The 19,532-nt window shown below is 37.3% G+C and overlaps 1 protein-coding gene across 2 annotated transcripts; it reads right to left on the reverse strand.

Annotated features, from left to right (window-relative positions):
• Nucleotides 1-1,687: 1,687 nt before the first annotated feature.
• Nucleotides 1,688-19,467, reverse strand: LOC26513796 (eukaryotic translation initiation factor 4B). 2 transcript variants are annotated; one of them, XM_014905407.3, is made up of 5 exons: nucleotides 19,279-19,464; nucleotides 17,941-19,059; nucleotides 14,683-14,746; nucleotides 11,268-11,376; nucleotides 1,688-1,807 (listed from the first exon to the last, which is right to left on the reverse strand). In XM_014905407.3, the coding sequence occupies exons 1-5, from the start codon at nucleotides 19,289-19,291 to the stop codon at nucleotides 1,751-1,753; spliced, it is 1,362 nt and encodes a 453-aa protein (XP_014760893.1). In that variant the 5' UTR covers nucleotides 19,292-19,464; the 3' UTR covers nucleotides 1,688-1,750. The 2 variants fall into 2 exon arrangements, 1 of the variants encoding a protein (XP_014760893.1); XR_006507490.1 differs by having other exon boundaries at nucleotides 14,665-14,746; nucleotides 19,279-19,467.
• Between the last annotated feature and the right edge of the window lie 65 nt (nucleotides 19,468-19,532).

Raw genomic sequence — 19,532 nt, forward strand, 5'->3', positions numbered from 1 at the left:
TTGCTCTTCTATGATTTTTTCCCAAACATTTTTCTATGGAAGATTTTTATTTTCTTATTGAAATCAGTAGATCATACCATGTTTTAATTTTGGATTTAAGGAAAAACTCGGAATAATGTTATTGAATTTAATATAGGTGGTTCAACAATATTTTCTTAAATTAAAATAAAAACTCCAAGTTTTTAATCTCATATTTTCAAAAAGTCATGGCTATCTAAAACTGTTTCTATATTCAAAACGTATCTATTGCAGGTTCAGCTTGTTTAGAAAAGCTTTACAGAAGTTGTAGATAGCCATGACTTTTTGAAAATATGAGATTAAAAACTCCAATTTAATTTAAGAAAATATTGTTGAACCACCTATATTAAATTCAATAAAATTATTTCGAGTTTTTCCTTAAATCCAAAATTAAAACATGGTATGATCTACTGATTTCAATAAGGAAATAAAAATCTTCCATAGAAAAATGTTTGGGGAAAAATCATAGAAGAGAAAAAATTAACGTAGAAAATCTGAGATTTCAACTTTGGATGAGTATTCCAAAGATATGGTAACTGCTAGATACCATTTTTTAATTTTAGTTGGTACACATACATTTCAAAAATAATATGTACTAAAAACAATGATGGTCGTAGCCATTTCACGGCCTACATAATTCAATATATGGTCAAATTTGATCAATTTCTTCTCTTAGGTGTACCGCGGAAGCGGTGGGTGATAGAACCTATGTTTGTTCTGGACTTTGGTTCAGGGGAGCCTAAAGGTTATGGAGCAGGTAAAATTATGCGTGGAGATTTTTTGCTGTTGGCCTGTGTAATTTATTTTATTTCTATGAAAATTTTTCACTTTTTACAATCTATACCCTTTAATTGATGATATATTCTATTTTTAACGAATTTTGTTTTGTTTTTGAAAACCAAGTTTTATATATCTAAACCATTCTTATACCACATACTTAAATATTTATATTATTTTTCCTCATTACTTAATTTTGGAAATTTTTAGAGAACTCGGAAAAACCATGATCAAGGGAGGGAGGGCATCGTTAGCTCCTAGAACATCAAGAAGTGGTATATTGACCGATCCTTTGAATTTGTCTCCTTCTTTTCTATCCTTTCTTTTTGTAATTTGCACTGTGGTCGGTCATAGCTCACCCGGTAGCTTATTTCGTCATGTTTTTTTTTTGCACGTTTATTTAAATTAAATAATAATAAGTTCTGACAAAGCACCCGTGATTGGCCAAACCCCCTCGCCACCGACGAGCCAGAGCCGGAACCATCGAACGTGCGGGCCATAGCGGGAGATGGACATCCAGCCTGCTAGTTCGTTAACTATTACAACTCTTATGCAAAAGCATCGAAAACCTACCAAAACATGGACGGGGAAATATTCAAGAGATCTTCAAAGCTCTTAAAAAATATAAAAGTATTAATTAAATAGATTTCAGGCACGTCATTGACCTAGCGTTATCTAATAGGGAATCTAAAATCTGTAATCCTTAGTAATCTATGAGACTAAACTATAAGGTATTCCCTTCAAAACTTCAAAAAGAGATTATAGTGCCTTTTTTTTTTTTTTTAATAACACAGCTCAAATACTAACACACATCATCAAAGTTTTTAATCGAAGAGTTTGTTGAAGTTATTAGAGAATATAGATAAGTGAATTGAATACCAAAACGGAGATATGCGGCATATATTTTGTTATTTATTTGAATTTATTTTTTAAAAACATGTATACATATATATTTTCATTCAGACTCTTCTTCATCGTCAAGTCCAGAATATTTGTTAGATGATTGCAACACCTAAAAAATGAAAAAGAAAATACGTTAATTTAAATAGATAGCTAAAATAAAATAAGTTTGGAATAATATAAACTACATATATAAAACATTCATTCTTCACCTATTTCATCATGCCGAATTACAAAATAATCAAATTTATCTCATATCAAAAAGGACAAACTGGCTTAGGTACAAAAAGTACATAAGCTCTCACATAAACATAAGACCAAAAATTTATATGTAGCAAGGACATTCAAGATGCAGTCAACCACCTGGAAGACATGATGACCTCAGCAGCAAATCTCTCGACTCCTGCGACCACAGAAAAACCTCCATACTCCGCAGAGAACGGAGCAGAGAAGAACTTGCTCAAAAATCATACATAGAACAGCTTTCCCCAAAAAGTACCAGGTATCCTCTATGGAAAGCCCATCCTAACTTAAAGCCGCCCATAGAAGCAGATATGCCCCTTCGAAAACCAGATGGATCTTGGGCGCGCAGCGATGAAGAAAAAGCAAGCGTCTTCGCTAGTCACCTTTGTAAAGTTTTTACTCCAAATCAAGCAGCCTCTCCTTTCGTTCTTCCAGAGCTACCAATTCCAGATCCAATTCCAGCTATAGAATTTCAAACAACTGAAATCACTAGTCTCCAGGGTATGACCTCATTGCGCCGAAAATGATTATGGAGCTCCCTGCGTGCGCCATCAATTATATAAAAATTCTATTTAACTCTATTACAAAGCTTGGCCACTTCCCCCAACAATGGAAAAAATCCATTATAATAATGATAACGAAACCAGGGAAAGACAAAGCTTTGGCCTCTTCATATAGACCAATAAGTCTACTTTCATGCTTATCAAAGCTTTTTGAGAAACTTCTACTGCTCCGTATCACGCCTTATATGACTTCGAATAATATAATCCCCTAACATCAATTTGGCTTCCGAGAAAACCATGGCACCATAGAGCAGGTGAACCGTATCACATCTGAAATTCGAACCGCCTATGAACAGCGAGAATACTGTTCTGCTATATATCTGGACATATCCCAGGCATTTGACCGAGTCTGGCTGCAATGACTTATGTATAAAATAAAACTATTACTCCCACAAAACTGTCATGAGCTGCTCAAAACATACCTGCTTAATCGAGTGTTCACTGTAAAACAAAAAACTTTACAACAGAAGAGTTCGAAATTAAGGCGGGCGTACCCCAAGGAAGCGTCCTCGGCCACACCTCATATCTTCTATATACAGCAGATATCCCAACAGACCAGCGTCTAACTATGTCAACATTCGCCGATGATACAGCCATACTAAAAAGATCTAAATGCCCGCTGGAGGCATCCAGAAGCCTCCCCTCTCACCTCGCACTAATAGAAAAGTGGATGGCGGACTGGCGTATAAAGATAAACGGTGAAAAATCTAACTATAAACGGTGCCCCGCTCCAACTCTAAACAATACCATAGTCCCCTCTGTGAATGAGGTCACATATCTCGGCGTCCACCTGGACAGGCGTCTTACGTGGAAAAAACTTATTGAAGCGAAACGGGACCAATTAAGACATACATCCAGAGGACTGCACTGGCTTATCAATCCTCGTTCCCCACTTCGACTGGAATATAAAGTACTAATCTACAATTCAGTCATAAAGCCTATCTGGAAGTATGGCTCCGAACTTTGCGGCAATGCAAGCAGTAGCAATATAGACGTTATCCAAAGGGCACAGTCTAAAGTGCTCAGAACCATCACTGGAGCTCCATGGTATATTCGCAATGAAGATATCCATAGAGACCTAGGTATACCTCTCGTCAAAGTCGAAATTTCTCAACTCCAGAAAAATAAGAGAAATACAAAAGGAAACTCTCCAGGCACCGAAATCCTCTAGCCAGATCGCTAAACCAAGTTAGTCAACAATCCCGATTAAGAAGAAATGACCTTCCAGCCCGTTGAAATCGGAGGCCCCATAGTATAGATGTTTACAAAGATAAACTAATTATGTATTAGATTAAGATTTTTAAAATTGTTGTTAGTCTCTAAATAAGAGAAGATCCAACAAATAAAAGTATGAAAAAAAAAAATAATAATAATAATATAAACTACATATATAAAACATTCCCATCGTCTGGCAATACCTCACTCCTCTACAAATAAACAATAATCCGTATGAATCATCAACCCCCATATTTGGAATCTTGATATTTACAAAAATAACAGTCAATATACCTTGATATTTACAAAAATAACAGTCAATATACCTTGATATTTGCAAAAATAACAGCCGATTGTAGACGAGAGAGGGCAAAGAGAAGAACTGCAGCAGGTTGAGTCGACATGGCATAATCAACCAGAAATATAGGCACCGAAATTGCAGAGGGAAGAATTCCATCAACCACTCATTCAAAACAGGCAGAAATATCACGGCTGGGCACAAAAATGGCACAAAGTGGAACCGCACCAAGAACGGTCAGAGCAACAGAGCACTCCACAACAAAATGGATGCCGAGATGCCAGGTCGGGGGACAACATCGAAAGGCAGCAACAGCAGAATCGGCAGTGGACAGCAAGTTCAACCTAGCCCAGGCATGAAAATGCGCAGCAGTCTCACCCACAGAGAGAAGGGCATGGATCACAAGGTGCTGCCTCTCAAAATTAGTAGGAGGATCAGCAGTTTTCGGCAGTCGTTGAGATCGAAGGAGCAATCTTTATCTCGCAAAGTTAGCCCAGTTAGCACTGGAGAACGCGGGAATGTGGAGCGTTCTCTGACAGGTCGGAGCACGATGCTTTCGGGTGCGGGAGAGGTTCGAGAGAAAAAATTATTATAATAAATATAGATTTTAAAAAAGTGGGGAAAAAACAAAAAAAAAGGGGGGGAAAATGATAGGAAAAATCAAATTACATAAAAAAACGAAAAAATAAACAAAACAAAAAATTATACATAAAAATAAGGAATGGAAAACAAGAAAGGAAAGCTAACTTCGGGCGGAGCGGAAGTTGATATACCCTTGTAGTTAGGTAGAAGCTTATATAGATATATCGGATCGTATATAGTTGGCCGATCATACAAAAGCATAACTGTTAGACAAAAGCATTCATATGTGCATCTGCAGTCATTGGAACTTTCGAGTCACTCTCTTTTCTTCGGTTCTTATTGGGGGTGGATGCTTGTAAGCAAAACGGAAGAAGTGAGCAATTTGTATGCGGGATAAGAATTGACCGAATATTCTCATTACATGAATATTTAATATGGTGAGTTGCCCATAGTTTGGGTTTACACTAGTCATAATGAAATCGGAATCGGATGCTCCAACTTTGGAGAAGTTAATTTTAAGACAAATTGTTACCAAAATCTGAAATATATTTTGTATGTTAAGAAAAATTCGCAATCGAGAAAAACTAGAATTTATGTAACGAAGCGGCTGGAACAAGTGGGAGAATTAAGCAACCCTTTTTGAGTGATGGATTCTGGGTCTGTGAATTTAGAAAATTTTGGGGGCTTGTAGTTCGAACATACAACCCCTATAAGGCTACAGATCAGAGGACTAAAATTTCTAGTGTTAGTGTAGCGTGTTAGTAAATTCTGGCTATCTACATCAAGGTTGTGTGGGAAAACGACACCCAGCATTGTTCTACGATTTGTTTAAGGGGTTATTAGTAAGTGTTCTTTAAAATACGAAGGAAGGTGAAAATTTGCATCCAAATTAAATCCCCTAAGGGCAAGTAGTAAGAAATTCTTTTGCGCCACATACATGAACTGTGTTCCAGTCAGCGGCGAATACAATTCCTACAACCTTCAGCGTTACGCACTGTGACTGGCTTATTAAGTATCTCAAAAAATCTTTTCTGCTTCAATTATTTCAAAATTTATGTAAAAGCCAGTTTTTATAATTTTTTTAATTTCGTGAGGTACCTTGTAAACCAAGGAGAATTATATGAAGTGGACGGATATTTCCACGGCACCCATGAGTCAAAAAATGTATTTAAAGTATGGCAAAATGTTCCTAAGGTGACATTTATATTTGTGCATGTTTAGGAACTATCGATACATAGTTTATAAGTTAGCCCATATTGTCATCCTTATATCCACGCTCAAGCTGGTTTTCAACAGGAGTTCCAGTTACTACGCGCCAACAAGGCTCTAGGGAACCAATCTCAATTGGTCAAGCTCTCACCAATCATCGACAAGGACAACCTGCTAAGAGATCCTATTTTGCTTCCAAAGAATCATCGGATCACATATTTGATCATTGAACATGAGCATCGTTTTAATTTGCATCCTGGAGTCTCATCTCTCTTCGTCATGGTTCGACAAAAGTATTGGATTTTCGGCGCATGAAATTTAATCCGCAAAATCACACACAACTGCCTGGCTTGCTTTCGGCAAAGGTACAACACAATGCATCAACGTATGGCAGATCTAACGAGCGTACGTATCACGCAAGCACTTCCTTTCGTAAACACCGGATGCGCTACGCAGGACCCATTCTTCTGAAGGACGCGAAGGTGCGTAATCCACGCATCAGCAAGGGCTACATATGCCTATTCGTTTGTATGGTCACTTCGGCGATCCACCTAGAACTCGCCACGGACCTATCCACAGAAACATTTCTGGCGGCGTTGCGACGATTTTTCTCGATACGAGGCAAATGCAACCGCATATACACCGACAATGCCCTCGATGAAATGCAGCAACTCTTAAGTTCATCTCAACACCAATATCACATCGTGAAAACCCTTGCAGACGAAGGGATTCAATGGACATTCATCCCACCACGTGCTCCGCATTGGGGAGGAAAATGGGACTCAGCAGTGCGATGCATAAAACTGCATCTTCGACGAGTAATCGGAAACACCACACTGACATATGAACAAATGCGCACCTTGCTTGCACAAATTTGTGCTGTTGTCAACTCACGACCTCTATGCTACACCTCAGATACAGATGACAGCTATCTATCACCATTCCATTTTCTCATCGGAAGACCATTCACTACTTGGCCACATTCCTGTAGGCCGACTGGGATACTGGCAAAGTATTCAATCTATGTACCAAGGCTTCTGGAAACAATGGCACCAGGAGTATCTTACAAGTCTGCAGCAGCGTCCGAAGTGGACCACGACAACACCTAACATTTAAATCGGCAGCGTTGTGCTCGTCAAGGAGTCCAACGCACCACTATCATCATGGCATCTAGCGAAGGTGATTGACACTTTCCAAGGAAAGGACAATATGGTTCGAGCAGTCAGGATCAAGACGGCAGCAGGAGAAGTGACCCGGCCAATAACTAAAATTGCGAAACTACACAGTTCAGAAACCGTGTTTCAGGGTGGCCCGGGATGTTTAGGAACTATCGATACATAGTTTATAAGTTAGCCCATATTGTACTCCTTATATTTTCTATACCAACTAGCTTTACAATCCACAACATGTATACTCACACACACATATCTTTAAGTTCCACAAATGTAAATTTTCTTTAGTACCAATTAGACAGCGAAACTGACAAGAACATAAAACTCTCTACAGTCCACTGCTTATTCGTCTCATCGGTTGGGGATCAGTGCATGTCAGAATATTGGAAAAAACAAATTTATCAAATAAGCTAATACGTTTTTGAAAGTCTGGCTTATGAGGACAGGATATATAATAGAACATTTTCTCAGGAATATCCTGTGAAAGTTTCATGTCGATCGGACTAAAACTCGCTGAGATACCGAAAAAAATCGCAAAAATCTGCCTTTTTCACCCTCTGAAACCATCCTGCCCCCTTACGGAATCAGCGAATCTCATTTTCCACGCGGTAAGACTTCTGATCGCACAGAAATGGTTTCGATTGAAACCTTAAGTGTGGGGGGATATGGATCCTCAGCAGCACAGTGACGAGCACGTGTGGATACATGATCGTCACTTCTGAGTTCAAAGTGTTATAAAAGTGTTTGAGATAACTATTATTAATCGCCAAAATTTCTTTTTACCAATAATCTTTATTCATTTCTACTTTAACTAAAAAAAAAAATTCAAATAAGTGTTTTAAATATTTTATATAATTTTTTATTTAAAAAAGTTAATGTATCTACTTTTTACGTTTGTGCTTTTTCGTGGCTTTTCCCAAATATTAGTACTTTGTCCAAATACCATCGGTGCAATATCGAACATTGCCAGTCGTGTTTTTAGTAGATTGAATAGATTTTCAATCGGATTTAAATCCGAGCTCTGAGCTGGTCACTGCATAAACAGAATGTTCTATTTCTTAGCCAATTTTCTGCGATTTTAGCAGTGAGCTTGGTCTCCATCTTGTTGAAAAATTATTTCTTCAGTGGGTAAGCAGCACATTTTTGGCCGAAATTGGGGAGATTGTTTTCCAAAATACTAGGAGAATGCTCCGTTTTCATTATACCATCGATTTTGACCGTAAATAAGATTGTGAGGGATTGGACAAGACGCAGAGTACCGCACAGGATCAGCCTGACATCGTCAATTAAAAAACCTGAACCTGAGATTTCTGAGAAAAATATAGCACCACGTTTTAAATAAGTCTTGAACGGAAGAGGCTGGAAAAAAGTCAGGTGAGTCCAAAATAATCCGCAGTTTCATAGATTTTTGCAATTTCAGTTAGATAGTAAGGAATAATAGAGGTGCCGGCCACAGAGGAATTTAAAAACCTCAAGTTACCAAAACCAAAAGCATGGAGGAGGAGATTTAGGAGGAGAAAAGGAGCATTATCCTAGTATTTTGGAAACGAATCTCCCAGATTTCGGGGAAAAGTGTGTTTGCCCCACTGAAGAAATCATTTTTCAACAAGATGGAGACCCCAAGCACACGACTAAAAGCGAATATAATTGGCGAAGAAATCGAAGATTCAGCGTATGTAATTGTAAAGCAACGCAGTAAAGGGGTCATCTCCGACCCTATACAGTATTTACATATATTCTTGATCAGGATCACCTCCTGACTCAATATAAGCATGTCCGTCTGTCGTCTATCTGATCTGAGTATACACCAATTAAAAGGTACACCAACTGAGTATACACCAATTGAAAAGAAAAGGCTCTAATCTTTCCAATGATATTTAAAGCAAAGCAGCTTTTGATAGCATCCGAATTAAAAAAAAAAAAAATCAGCTCAATAAAAATTATTTATTGAGCACGAGTTTAACATCGATTTCAACCAGTATACTCAATCTCAACTTTTAAACACTAGTAACGGCCCTGCAGTCAGAAAGCAGTTCTTTCGTATTCCACGGTACTTCACTCCAACGCATCGAAGAGCTTAGAGATAGCTTTCCAAAGCGCATACGTAGTAAAGTACAATATAGCGGATAGTACAATTTTTTGGCACAGAATCTCAAGTTATTCTGACAAAGTTTTTTCGAAATTCCGTTAAATAATTCGTAAACTATCATAAAAATATTTTTCAAATATATTTGTGAATCCATGGCTTTTTGGTAGCCAGTAATATGTTTCAAGTAGTTAAAATGACTTAAGGGGTTACATGGGTTTCCTGGAACAAACAACGGCCGTTTTTCAATAATTTATTTTGCATTTGAAAATATGAAATATTCTAATGAATCTTTTTATTAATTAAGAGATAAAAATTTTAAAAACATTTTGTAAAATTTTGAAGAAAAAAAAATGGCTATTACGACGTAATTATTTATGTTATGTTTTAATTCAAGTAAGGTAACAGTAGGGCAGAAAACTAGTAAGAACCCCCTGGATTAAACAAAGTAAATATGTGTTAGTGAATATGTTGTATGTGTATGTACAGATGCGGTCAAATTATAATAATTATTATTAGTGCCGATTCAGGCTATCAAAAATAAAGAAAAACAAGAAATGAAAGCTAACTTCGGGCGGAGCCGTAGTTTATATACCCTTGCACGCATCTTATATTATTAGATATATAGCGGATCGCATATAGTCGGCCGATCCTTATGAAATTTTGGCATATCGAATTATTTTGCCCAAAGAGGAACCCATTGAAACTCCCATCCTTCTAACTTGAAAAACAACCAAGTTATGGCATTTTCGATCAATCAGTTATATGGCAGCTATAGGATATATTTGACCGATCCAGGCCGTTCCGACTTATATACTGCCTGCAAAGGAAAAGAAGGATGTGTGCAAAGTTTCAACTCGATAGCTCTAAAACTGAGAGACTAGTTTGCGTAGGAACAGAGACAGACAGACGGACATGCTTATAACGATTCAGGAGGTGATCCTAATTAAGAATATATATACTTTATAGGGTCGGAGATGTCTCCCTCACTGCTTTGCATACTTTTGACCAAAATTATAATACCCTCTGCAAGGGTATAAAAATGGTTTTATAATTAAATTTTGTGAATAAGAATACTGGAAAGGTGTTCACCAATGGATCTTCGCAACCAAGGACCCAATTCATCAACAAGGAGTTTCATCAACTGTCAACATAAAGGCGACTCGTATGCTGCATTTGTCCACTGGTTGAACAGCACGCAATGTCAATATAAGTCTGACTACGTTCGGCACTATGACCACTGAAGCACAAACTTCGTTCAGTCGTTTCGGAAATATCCCCGTGCCCACAAGACAAATAGAAGAAACATCAGAATCCGTCTTACGGGCTTCCACCCAATCACCAAGTATGGACGGCACAGAATTAAAGACTCTACAACATCGGTTATCCGATATAAAAGGAAAAAATGCACCGTACTAACTTGACCACCAGACAACCACGTCGTACACAGCACTTGCCAATTTCAGTCATCATACTGATACTGATGAGCATCATCATGCGACACAGACGGACTATTTGGATCCCAAAACCTAAAGGCACTACAAAAAGATTAACTCCAGAACCTACCCCAAGACATTTTACTATAGAGCTGGACGACGGTTGAACACTTGTTCAACGGCCGGGAGAATGTAAAGTCATGAGCATTTAATTTAAGCCACAAGAACTCAAATATACACACAACAAAAACACAAACATAATAAATATATAATTAAGAAAATATTGGGTTATAGCCTACATAAAGAACAATGAACGTTAAAGAATCAAACACTACAGAAACAACAAACTGAAACAGCAAAACTGATGACAGTACACTTAATGCAATCGAAAAAATATTACACTTTAAATCGTTATTTTATCCTTTTTACGATTTTGCTAAATTTCCATTAATTTATCACCTAAGCAATATCCATGTATCAAATTAGCTATAAATATGGAACTTTTATATTAATGAAGTCAGTCTCAAACAAACCTATGAATAGTGTTTTAAAAACCATTCGTGTCAAAGCAGAATAACGACAATGAACAAAATTGGCCTTTGTTATTATTATAAATTGCCCTATTCACTCAATTCGTTTTGTCTCTTGCACTTTATTGCATTCTATTTCAATCGAATGAATTCTAAACAGAGGCAATAAGATTGTACCCATGCAAGCCTCTATTGCCTACAACTGAACTAATTCTAAATACAAGTATTGTTTACTTACAGGTCCAGTCTGGGGTATAAACTTCGGCAGTGATCGGTCTCGCTTGTTTTTATTATCCTCTTGAAATTGTTTTCCATTAAAAATGTCATCTCCTTTTGAAGTCTCAGATCTAAAACGTGAAAAAGTTGTTTTTTATAAGGGTTTTTTATTAGATCAACTAAATTTATTTTGAAGAAATTAATTTTATAAAATACGGTAAAAGAGTTTGTAAGATGACTCCTAAAATACCTAGCTTAGGGCTACCGAACGGAGTGCAGGTTGCGGGTAGCGAACGACCTTACAGTAAGGTTAGCGGTGAATATAGCGAAGGACCCCAAAGCAGCACTCTCCTCGCAAATAAACAACTCCGGACAGCTAGCGGGCACCCGCGACGTAAGCGGTAGCCTCACTATTCCTTTCCTACACTACAGTGTTCCCAGCTCCTATCACAAAACACCATCACACTGAGAGAGGCTGAGAGTCAGTCTGGGGAACATGCGACCCCCTGTTCAAAGAAGCCTTACCTTCTCCACATCTCGGGGGAGTGATTTTGACCGAGAATCAAACTAGGGGTGGCCAGCGGAAAGCCACCCACTGGCCACAGCAGATTCACATGCCGAAAAAAGAACTGTAGGGCAGATTCTGTGTAGCCTCGAAAGGGCCAAATCGGCAAAAACTTCCGAAGAGTGGCTCAAGAAGGGGGCTAAAGGTGTCCTTCCAGAAATTTGCCAGACGCCAAGACCCCTAGCTCCAAATCAGGAGCCAAAACAATTCCAAAAGGAAGCGATCTCATGATGTGCCAAGAGGACCCATGGCAAAGCAGCTGCACACACAGCAGAAGCAGTCTTTCGCAGGGATTGCGAAAGCCACATTATCGGCAGGGATACAGTGATGGACAAAATAATAGAATTGAATTTTCACTTTCGGTTTAAATATATATTATTATAATCATACAAATATACATCATACTAGAAAAAATGTTTTAGGGTTTTGACCTGAAAATAAAAATAGAAACGAAATGACCAATCTTTATCCAAATTGACTACTTTAGCAAAATTTACCATGAACTGTTTTCAGTTGTAATATTTTGTTGAGTTACACATTGTAACAAAGATTGGAGCACATTTCTGGCTCAATGGAGTACTACTCTTCGTAGACTTTCTCCCACAAATGCTCCTTATTAAATACTACCTTTAAGTGAAATAGTATTATTCGTTTTTATTTTTGCTGTACAAGACGACGGTATTTATAAGTCATATAAATCGGCTGGCCTCGAAAAGATAATACCTGCAAAATCCAACATCCTGCAAGCTGAAATCGCGAATCGTCTTTATACCCAATGAGGGAAAAACATCGCATACGACTCAAAAATATGTCAGACCAATCAGTCTATCATCCTTCCTGCTTAAGACGCTAGAAAGAGTCATGGGCCTTTACCTAAAATCCACACTTAGCCCCACCCAAATCTCTAACGCACAACATGCTTACGAAAAGGGTACATCCACAGAAACTGATCTCCACGCGCTCATTTTCAAAATATAAAAAGCCATTTCTCAAAAGAAATATTCCCTGGTCGCCATGATGGATACAGAAGGGGCCTTCAATAACGTTCTCTCGAACACCATAAACAGCGCCTTGATAACTCTTAAGGTAGATGACCGTCTGGTGGGGCTCATTGATCAGCTGCAGAACAGTGACGTCCTCACTAGGCACATCTTCTCTAACAAGGGCCGTCAGCAGAGGCACACCACAAGGAGGCCTTCCGTCTCCTCTTCTATAGAACATGCAAGGATGATGGATACTGGCATATGCGGACGACGGCGCAATCCTGTTTACAGGCAAATACCCACAGTGGATCTGCGATCTAATGAGTGCAAAATTGTAAACCCTAGCCGAATGGACAAGCAGTAATAGCCTGGGGGTAAATGCGCACAAAACAAAGTTATTTCTTTTCAGCATACAAAATCCTGCCCCTCGTCCTCCCGACCTAAACAACCAAAGGCTCTCCTTCAACAACAGTTCCAAATACCTAGGGGTAATATTGGATAGGAAGCCAAAATGGAACTCTAAAATAGAAGAGTGAAAAAGGCTGCTGTAGCCCTCTTCACATGCAAAAAACCCATAGGAATCAAGTAGTATAAAGTACTGGTATGGTAAAAAGAACTTCCTGAAGAAGATGGTAAAAATCCACCGAGCAGCAGCAATATGCATCAGTGGTGCACTATGATCCACCCCAAAAGAAGCCCTAAATGCCATACCTACTCCAGGATTTTCTGGAATAGAGGAAGCGAAGGTAGCGAAAATCACTCTGAGGGAAACCTAGCAATAGAGCCCCTTTATTACGGGCCACCCCACCATTCTACTAAACGACTTATTCCTAATAGTATAGACTACTGCCCTCATTCCTAATACAGAGAAATGGGAGGCACAAACCGCATTCCTAGAGAACGCACTAAGCTTCTATACTGATGGCTCCAAACTAAATAGAGTAGGAGCACTAAAATACCTAAACATATACAACTCCACAAAAACACAAGTCAATATATACAGCGGCTATAAAATTGATCACCTCGGTCACGAGCAACTCAAAAAAAGTTTCAGACGAGGTGGTCAACCAGGGACATCACAGGCATCAACTTGCATAGGCACCACCACAACGGTCCAGGGTGAGCTGGAGGGTAGCGGTGTACTAATAGCCTCATACCAACTTCAATTCAGGGAGGCCATCAGGAGAAAAAACCTCTGCTGGGACTCCGTCCTCAACTGCCGGTTGGCGCGCCAGCTTTTGGCCAAAATCTCAAAGAAAAGATCATTCCAATTACTTAGGAGTTTTTGATGAGATCTCACCACTGCATTTTTTTTCACGAATGTTTTTTTTTTCAGTTTGTTTTTTTTTTTTATTGAAATAATCAATTTGAAGACAAACTTGTAAAACACGTTCTTTTAGTCGGACAAAAGTGACAATTTCCGAGGGCATTCTTCGGCGACATTTTTAAAAATAGCAAGGTTGTGCCATTTCCCATTGTTCAACTACATGGCAGCTATGGGATATAGTCTACTGATCACGGCCGTTCCGACTTATATACTGCCTGCAAACAAAAAAAGGATGTGTGAAGGAAGTTTCAAATCGAAAGCTTTAAAACTGGGAGACTGCTTAGAAACAGACCGACAGACGGTTATGCTCATATCGACTCAGGAGGTGATCCTGATCAAGAATATATATACCTTATAGGGTCGGAGATGTGTGCTTCACTGCATTGAACACTTCACGAAAATTATAATACCCTCTACAAGGGTATACAAATAAAAAAAAGTTTTTTCTTCCAAGATATAACACAAGGAAGCTTTCATATATAGCGAGAAAATAAAAAATTTTATTTAAGATTGTTTTATCTAATTTATTTTCGTAACTTATTACCTTTATAATATAAATTACCTGTCTAAGGAATCCCGGGGTTGATTCGATCTTGTATAAGTAAGTTCATCACGCCGTTTTCCATCTGAAATATGTTACGAACAAATATTTAAATAAAGAAACAACAAGAGAGGAAAGCTAACTTCAGGCGGAGCCGAAGTTTATACACCCATGCAGTTAAGCAGCAGCTTATTATTATAATATATCTCGGATCATAAATAGTTGTCTGATCCTTATGAAAATTGCACCATCGAATCAATTTTGTAATCAAAATGTTGAAGCAGTCCATTTTGATCGTTCAGTTATATGGCGGCTATAGGCTATAGTCGGTCGATCCTTATGAAATTTTCGGCCCAAAATGGAATCTGTAGCAAGTCCCATCTTTCTAACTTAAAAGACACCGAAGTTATGGCATTTCCGATCAATCAGTTATACAAAATCTGACTTGCCAAATTATAAAAAAAATCTGACTTGCCAAATTCTGACTTGCCTGACTTGCTATATAACTGAACGATCGGAATTGGCATAACTTTGCTGTTTATTAAGTTAGGAAGATGGGACTTGGTACAGACTCCATTTTGGGCAAAATAGTTTGATTTGCCAAATTTCATAGGGGCAACTATATCCAATAGCCGCCATATAACTGAACGATCGGAAATGGCACAAGCTTAACTGCAAGGGTATATCAACATCGGCTCCGCCCGAAGCTATTGACTCAGGAGGTGATCCTGATCAAGAATATATATACTTTATAGGGTCGGAGATGTCTCCTTCACTGCGTTGCACACTTTTGACCAAAATTATAGGGTATAAAAATGTTTGTACCAGCAAAGTTTTATCATTTCCGATCAATCAGTTATATTACAGCTATATGTTATAGTCGATCCCGGCCGTTCCGACTTATGCACTGCCCGCAAATAAAAGAAGGATGTGTGCAACGTTTCAACTCTCCATATTGGCCAATATTTTGTTGAAGAAAATTTGTAAACAAACTTTAACTGCGTCGATAATAACATGTTATAAGAGTAAACATTAAAAATCTGTGATATTCACTCCTATGAACGAGTGACAGAGGGGCGGACGGCTATATCCACTTGGCTTTTGATGTTGATAAAAAAATATATATATATATTTAATAGCAGGAGTGCCTATTAATAGTGCTTTCATTCCTCTTTTATTGTTGAATTGCTCTTTCATATATTGTTGGGCTAAGCAGCCACCAGATAGGCTAATTAGAATATTAATAATTTGTTTATCTGCAGCGGCATTTAATCTTCTCTTTTGTCTCCCAGATTCGCATGCACTTTGTTGTCATTTTGTATCGCGTGCGCTTTTGGGAGCTTTGGAAGAGCTTCTGCGCCAAAGCGGTTCTTCTTCTTGTTGTATTCTGGAAAGTTGTTATTGACGGGCCGCTGTTTGTTTTATTGCGCGAAATTAGCTCAATAAATTGAATATAAACAATTGAATGTCGTCTTTAATTCGGTCGCTATCAAAACGCTGATCGCTCAACAACCATATAAGTAAATATTATATCAACATGTGTTGCTTCCAGCATAGGTAAAGGCCAATTAGAAGGACAATGTTTCGTGTTTTCCTTATTCTCATCATCGGCTACCTCTATCGACAAACTGAGGTATAACACAGGTACAGTCTCCAGTGTTTTTTTGTGTTAAGGTAGTAGACCAATGTGACGGCCCAAATTTGGACGTTTTTTTGAAATTTTTTTTTAACAAGAAAATAAAATGCGATCGTCTTGTAACTTTTACATGTTTATTTTAATAATTTCTAGGGTACACAAAAATTTAGTTGACTTAATTATACTTTAAATTATTAACAGTATTTTCTGTTGAAGTAGAGGTCACGAAAGAATGGTGAGCTGTTTCGGGGAAGCACACAGCCTTCCGTAAGCATCCGAATTTAAAAAATCAAAGAAATTATTATTATGTAGACCCTATTCTAGTGACTGAACCAAAAATATGCATAGAAAGTGAGAAATTGTATAAATGTTGGAGTTTTGAAAAAAAAGTACTCAAAATCGAAGTTTTTCCGTTGATAAAATGTTTAAAAAAATCAATTTATTATTCGAAATTTAAATGTTTTAAAGGTTAGGTATTTAGATATGTGTATGTAGAATATTCAGTTAAATTTTAAGCCAAAACGGTTGAATAGTTTTAAGTCAGTGCTTCCCCGAAATTTCAAAAACCTGGTTTCGAGAAAAACGCGTTCCAAGTTTCGACACGCGTTCATACTCACTAGGGCGCGCTCTCTTGTTTTGCCAATAACTTTAACAATATTCTAAATTTTGGTCTGAAAATTTAAGAGCATGTTTTTGAAATGTGGTTCTTTCAAAAAATGTAGAAAAAAAAATTCGATTTTTGGAACCCATCAAATTGGTCTACTACCTTAATCGTAAGGCTAATCCAAACTACATCTCGAAACTGGTGCTACAGAGATGTGCCATTTTTTTAGCGTCTGTATTAGAGGAGTCTACATGCAAAATCTTAAAAAAAATATATCACTTATAGTCTAAGCGATTCACGCGTTCATACAGGCAGACGGACATAGCTATCACGACTAGACTGTTGAAGCAGATCAAGACATATTTGAAGAAGAATTTCTGAAATTTTCAGATTAAAAAAAAAAATGTTAAACAGCTTTCGCCTTGACAGCACAATTCCCGACAGAATCATAAAAAATGAATAGATCGAATATTTTCTTTTAGTACAGACACAAGACTAGAAACTGAACGAAGGAAAAAAAAAGAAGTGAAAATTGTACTTTTTGGTCATCTTTTTGTAAAAATTTAAATTGTGGTAGTTGTTTTACATTTTTTTTAAAATAGCTGTTATCAACGAAAAAAAAAATCCTTCGTTCAAGTTCTTCGAGAATATATATCGAAGGCCTGTGAAAAATTTGATCAATATCGGTCGAGTAGTTGCCGAGAAATCTTGTCAACCGACTTTGAAAAGGGGTTGACAGGGGGGTTGAGGGGGTGGGTTTTTGTCAAACCCACCTAATCCCTTAAAAAACTTTTTGACTTGGCTAAAAATCTTGTAAGTCATTAATCTGGGTCCCCCTGAACTTCTACCCGCTAGCGATTTCTATGTTTATTTATTTAATTATTAAACTAAATATAAATATATAAGAATATAATATATTAATTATAGGACGTGAAACGATTTCTGACAAATTTTAAATGCATTCGAAGACTTACTTTTTATAAAATAAAACTATGTATATCTTTTGGTTTAGTTAAATTCTTATTAATAAAATACTTACCCTGAATCCCTGTTTTGATTTTTTTTTCCTCTTTTTTATCTTGGTTTTGGCGCCAGTTTACTGCTGCGTTTACATTTTCATTTTCATTTTTGTCCATTTGGATATCGTCAAGTTGCTCACAAAGGTTGTCCTCTTGCCGATTTTTGTCTTGTCTTCGTGCTACAGCTAAACGTTCTTCAATCTCCAGTTCTCTGGATGCTGTATCAACTGGTTTAGCAGATCCAAAAACATTTAATGATGGCGTTCCACTGTGTTGAGTGACATTTTTATCATTCACATTAATTTTTTCCAATTTAGAACTTCCAATTTCAGGTAATGGTAAAGTTCGCGGTTTTAAATTAAGTTTCGGTCTTTCCTCAATATTGGGAATGTCTTCTCGGGCATACCGATCTCCTATTCTTCCACGATAATTTTCTAGTGGTTCATCTCTACGACTTGGAGACGAATCGAAAGATTGCGGCCTAGCATTTGTTCGCCAAGATCCAGGTGTGTTATTATCTTCTTTTTCATTAACAGATTTTCTTTCCCTGTTAAAGCTACGTTCAAAATTTCCACTATTATTTTGACTATCCCTTCTCCAGTTTCCAGAGTCTCTGTTCTCTCCACTATTTCCAAAGCCATCAAATCGTCTATTGCTTTTTTGACGACTTTGTTGGTCGTTTTCGTTTGAAAGTTCAATTCGGATCCGACGACCTTTAATAGATGGATCTGGTAGACTCAGTACATGAATTAAATCATCTCGCGTCTCTAATTCTACGTAACCAAACCCACGTGATCGACCATTTTCGCCGTCTTCTCGTGGTAACCTTAATGAAATCAAATGAATTCCAGAGAAAAATTCGTATAAATCGACTTCATTTGCATCAAATGGCAAGTTATTAATATATGCAATGAATGGGGGTTTATGAGGGATGGAATTATCATCAAATATTCGGTTTGCACGAGGTGCAGTAGGCAGTTGATAAACCAAAGGTAAGGTGCAACTTCCATCGTCGCTGTCTTCACCGTCGAAATTTCGTATTTTTTTTGAAACTTGCGTAGTTCCGGCTGGTGCATCAGTATTGGAAAGGAAGGATTGCAATGATATTACAGTTCCTTTGTTCTTTTTTCCTTTTTTGCCTAAAATGTAAATAAAAGAACATATTTATAATTATGATATTTGTATGTATAAAAATAATTGTATGTTTCTATATATACACACGTATGTTCTCATTACGTGTCAAAAATGAAACCATGAGGGTTCCAAAAAGTATCACTTTGAAGGGCTATTAAAAATGTTTTTGAAATTTAATATTGTGCTTTTCTATGTATTCAAAAAATAAAAAAAAAAATTCTGACCTGTAGAAGACATTTTTTCAAGTTTTCCAAACTAAAATTTAGTCGTATTAACGGATGGTGTGTACATAAAGAGGTTAATTTCTTAATAACATCGAAATTATGATTTGGGAGTATGCACACTGTCTGATATTTGCTTAATACATGTCATAAACATGTGAATTAGGGACTTGCACACTGTATCGATTCGCTTAAATTTAGATTCTGTTTTGTACTGTAAAGACAAAACTCTGTCTGATATATTTATACTAATTACC

This window comes from Drosophila ananassae, chromosome 2L (assembly GCF_017639315.1).
Source record: "Drosophila ananassae strain 14024-0371.13 chromosome 2L, ASM1763931v2, whole genome shotgun sequence".
In the NCBI taxonomy this organism is placed as follows: domain Eukaryota; kingdom Metazoa; phylum Arthropoda; class Insecta; order Diptera; family Drosophilidae; genus Drosophila; species Drosophila ananassae.